Genomic DNA, 4,954 nt, shown 5'->3' with positions numbered 1-4,954 from the left:
TTGCGCGTCGTGTTAATACTTGAACTACTTGTTTTCGCGCAGTAGCGTCGATAATTGATCATCGGAAGAAGAGATTTCTAAAGGTGAAGGAAAAATTTGGCCATTTGAACTATTAACATTTAATAATATACAAAAAGAAATAGCTAATGTTTAAATTCATCGATTATTGCAAAATTAAAAAGTGTACATAAGTTTAGTCTGTTACACTTTGACAACTAATGTATAACATTGTTGCTAGGTTAGAACGAATATGCACTAAGCATATAAATAATAGTAAAGAATAACAAAGTGTCTATAATATTTAATTATTTAACTATACACATTTTTTATGTAAACATTGGTTTTAACACGAAAATGTTAAAAATTGAATTGTAACGTTTATTTAATCAAATATTAACTGATCAAAGTTTGCTGTCAAAATAAAGATTAATGATTAAATTATAAATAATGAGGTGTATATTGTGTATATTAATTAAATCGACCAAAATGTTTCTTATGAAATTTTAATTATAAGTGTGTTGCATTACATTGTTACGGAAGAGTAAAAAATCCACTACAAATATTGTTTATTGTATGAGAATAAAAACATAATTTAGAAAGTTAGAAACAAATAATTTATTTGTAAAAGTTATTACTATACATTTTTATGTAATTTTCTTTAACCAACTGTTTAACTGTTCGATGTCAGCAGAATTGTCAAGATCTTTGTTAAATGCACTGCATTCTGCAAATTCAATATTTCTGATTAAATGAGAAAATTCGAAATCTTTTCCATGTTTACCAAGAAATATGTTTTTGGACGATGCATCTGTAGCTTCTAATTGACTTGTCTTTGTCATACGTAATAAATTTATTTCTTTTTCAAGTAAAGTCTTTATAACAGTAGAACCCTTTGCCATTGTTTGATCTTGTTTATTACACAATATAAGAACAGGTTTCTTTTGTGTAGCAGAGTCAGATAGTAAGTTATATAAAACCCTGAAAATTGAAGCTTTTCATCATTTTTGTTTCAGAATGTGATGACCTGCCACTTATATTTACTTACTCTGCTACATCACGAATGTCTTTCTGGACAGTTACCGAATCAATTACATAGACAATTCCTTTTGCAGATAACTTGAATCGATCAAAATATTTATAGCGTAGCCGCTCATATCCAGGTATATCGACAATTTTTAACACACGCTAAATGTACAAAACAATTTAAAGGCCCATGCCATTGGTATGTTTTATACATTGTATTTATAAAAACTTACATTGTTAATCGTGATATCTCCTGTGTTCTCTTTCACAGATGTATGCGTTTTAACAAATTTGGAATAAAGTAAACGCGCGTATAGTAATGTTTTACCAGCATCGCTGAGTCCAGTCAACAGTACACTGTTTCCTATGGACTTTTTTCTACGCCATATGGCAAATATTACTGAAGAAAGAAATGCAATAAAAGTTTATAACTTATATGGTATCAATATCAGATAAATGGTATTATAGAGTTAAATTCATGGGTATTTGGGTCACAACTTAGGACAGTTCTTGCTTTAAAATGTACCTATTTTTGTATTATATATACAACTATAACATTATGTTTGTTTCATTACTAATATCTATCTTTGTATTGTTCCACAATTACTGTAGGTATTATAATATACACTTAATTTAACTAAATAAACATAATGTGTATAGGACTTGATAAATGACTCTAAGAGACTGCTTATGAAATTCATAAACAATATTAACCTTTGTATGGTGTCGTGATTTTATATGCACATAAATGGCATTGTGGGGTCAAATATGGTATCAGTGCAACATGTTCTAAAAGTATTAATCTAATAGAAAACACAAAACATGACAAATATTTTAAATTCTCTAATGAATACAATAATAAATACCCAAATACAGATTTGTATAAAACCTGAAAATAATTAAAAACCATCATTCTGTTAAGAAACAGAAACAGAAACAGAAATAAAATGCAATAAAAGTAGTAGATATTGATATTGCAGATTCCACAATGTCATTTGCGATTTAAAACAATAAATAATGTTTAAATAATAATATACATGTGGCTTCGTACAAAATGTTCTTTGTTATTTGAATGATGTTTGTGAATTTTATCTTGTACATATGATTTATAAGTATGTTATCTATTTATAGCTTTAAGTAAATGTCGTTTTAGTTGTACTTGCTACAGAAAAACTGTGATGTTATTTTGAATAATGTGATAATAAATAATCGGAAAATATATTTGTTGCGTAAGCCATAGATTGTTGATACGTTTCGTATTACTTTTAATACATAATAATCATTGGTCTTGATACTATACAGCAAACATAAGGTTATCATAACCTAGAAATACTATATTTAATTACCTATAGTTAGGATAATCACTATTACAGCAACTACTATGCCCATAAATTGAGAATCCATATCGTGATCTTTTAACAACTTTATATATTTTTCCATCGTAACTTTTTGATTATAATAATTACAGATCAACTGGACATATGCTCATTCCTTCAGAATCCCATCAAAAATTGTAAATATGTACTGTACCGTCAATTCACAATATTAGCGGATGACATGAACAGAAAACTAGAATGCGCCATTTAAATATTCATGATGAATATTTATCACAAAAATCGAAATAACGGTTCATTAACTTGGATAAAGAATAAACAAGGCATAGAATAGACGTTGTAAGAAATATTTCTGCGTGTTGTACGAATTAGAGGTTCTGTTACCAGACGGCAGACCGGTGCCCAGAGGAAACTGCCCCTCCACTTACGCACTGTACTACTCAACCACGTGTACGTGAGTCCTGTGCTTCGGACAGCTTCGGGAATTCGAGAAAGAAAGCGAATGTAAACCTTTCCTTCTCGCTCTCGAAACAACTAAAATCTGATATTTATATTGTCCGATCTAAGAGTGTATAGACCTTGAATGCTTTAATCCGTCCAGAAGTTGATTTTTTAAACATACGCATGAAATTTCGGGGAAACATTTCTAGCCACGCATCATATTTTCGGTAAAGAATTTTTTTCTCGCAAGTGAATAGGATTTCGGGGGTACATCTATTCACCAAAAATGGTTGTAATTGACCCCCGTAACCGAAAACAATTTTTTCAGAACGATTTGAAATTTTTTAATTTTGCCGAAAAATTTAAGCACCTACTCGAATTTTTTTCTCGCAAGTGAGTAGGATTTCGGGGGTATGTCTATTCACCAAAAATGGTTGTAATTGACCCCCGCAACCGAAAACAATTTTTTTAGAACAATTTGAAATTTTTTAATTTTGCCTAAAAATTTAAGCACCTGTCGATTTTTCTTAAGTTTTTCATTTTTAATAAATTTGTTTGGCCCACGAAAGTTCATAAGGTGTAAGGTCTACTCGTATACTTCGTCTGTGCTAAGATCTAACTGATAGCCAGAGAACAAAGGGATACTTTTCCAGAAAATACAAAGAAGCAATGGATACCTATGAATGGCATCTGAAACACTATCCTGTTGTCCTTTAATTTATTAGCCTAATTAAAAATCTGTAGTTGACCATGTCGTGGCGCAAACATGGGTACCGAAAATAGATGAAAACCACAAGTTGACATCAGTATCGGTGTATCCGATCTCTGATAAAACGTTGGCTCCAATTTTTTCAAGCAGATTCTTTGTTCTAACACTGAACGTTCCCGTGTCTAGGGAAGGTTTAGTAGATTAGAAACATGATTCCCTTTTACTCGGACCTTCTTCACATTCTTTTTCAATAGCCGAAAACACAAGGGTACATAATATTTAAAAGGACAGATGGAAGTCGAAACGAGAACAACCTACTATTATAAAGGTACTCATTAAGATTACTGGCTTTTAATGTAAGGATAGGAATCTATATTACGTATTCTATTATACCTAGTTATGAATTGTATGACGTAACTTTTAGTTACAAGTGATACAATAAATGATGCTGCAGCGTTTCAACTTCAACTTCCTCCAAGATTTATCGTTCTATCACATTTCTATCGAATGTTTTACGATTTTTACAATTGAAAGTCGTAATCGTTCTTTTGATAATGGTATACGCTGTTGTTCGCTTTACACGCTCTTGTTTCTTCGAAATACGGGCAACCACGTGTGTGGTCGAAAATTAAACACGTAATAACCCGTGCTTTGATGAATATCCGTCGCGTTTAGCCACACTCGGACCCCCTTTTTTATAGCGTGCGATGAACGCCCGCTCGCCGCGCTTCTCGTTAGCTCAATTTTACGATCTAACTTCAACAACCGTTATTTTTCGTAATTCCGAAGCAATTACGGCGCGCTTTACAGTATCGATGCTCTAGAATCGTGGCGGTCAGGGTAATTACATTGGATTGGCTGAAGCGTTTTATGGGCTGCGACTACATGGCGGGCCGCAACGCCCGCATGGGAATCACTAAAATTGATTGTAATAACCGAGCAAAATTACAAATGCCGTGGTATTACGTATAATTTGCGGAGAAAAGTTGTAAAAAATGGTATCTTCCCGTTGACTGTCCAGGTTACGAGCTGGCAAATGAGTTTTTATACCTAGTAGATCCATTTTTTATTTCTTTACGTATCCTGTTCTCCGCATGTAATTTTTCTCTCTTTCGACGATTATTAGTTAAATTAGTAGTTTAATAGCGTTTCAAGTCGTGGGTAGGATGGACTTTAAGGCTGAGGAAACACGTTTAAAAGGAGATGGACGTTGAGGCAATATATTAAGGGGGTACTCCTTCTTATATGATTTTCGGAATACACATTCATTACCATTTTATGTACATATCTGTATGTTACGTATGGCTGAACGTTTTATAAAATACTGAACAATTTTTCTACCTACAACGTACGAGTGACAAATTCGTTTTTATGCCACGACATGTATTTTTTGACGAGGACTTCTTACCATACCATTGAGAACGGATCGCGTGGGAGTCTGCTTTAA

General features: G+C 32.4%; 1 protein-coding gene across 1 annotated transcript; it reads right to left on the bottom strand.

Moving 5' to 3' along the window:
- Nucleotides 1–644: 644 nt before the first annotated feature.
- Nucleotides 645–2,743, bottom strand: LOC122401083 (signal recognition particle receptor subunit beta). Its single transcript, XM_043403021.1, has 4 exons — nt 2,370–2,743; nt 1,257–1,423; nt 1,046–1,185; nt 645–978 (listed from the first exon to the last, which is right to left on the bottom strand). The coding sequence occupies exons 1-4, from the start codon at nt 2,461–2,463 to the stop codon at nt 645–647; spliced, it is 735 nt and encodes a 244-aa protein (XP_043258956.1). The 5' UTR covers nt 2,464–2,743.
- Between the last annotated feature and the right edge of the window lie 2,211 nt (nt 2,744–4,954).

This window comes from Colletes gigas, unplaced genomic scaffold, assembly GCF_013123115.1.
Source record: "Colletes gigas isolate AHSC1104 unplaced genomic scaffold, ASM1312311v1 Colletes_gigas_Sc00021, whole genome shotgun sequence".
NCBI lineage: Eukaryota > Metazoa > Arthropoda > Insecta > Hymenoptera > Colletidae > Colletes > Colletes gigas.
The sequence above is the reverse complement of the archived record's forward strand: the minus strand, read 5'-3'. Positions and strand labels throughout refer to the sequence as shown.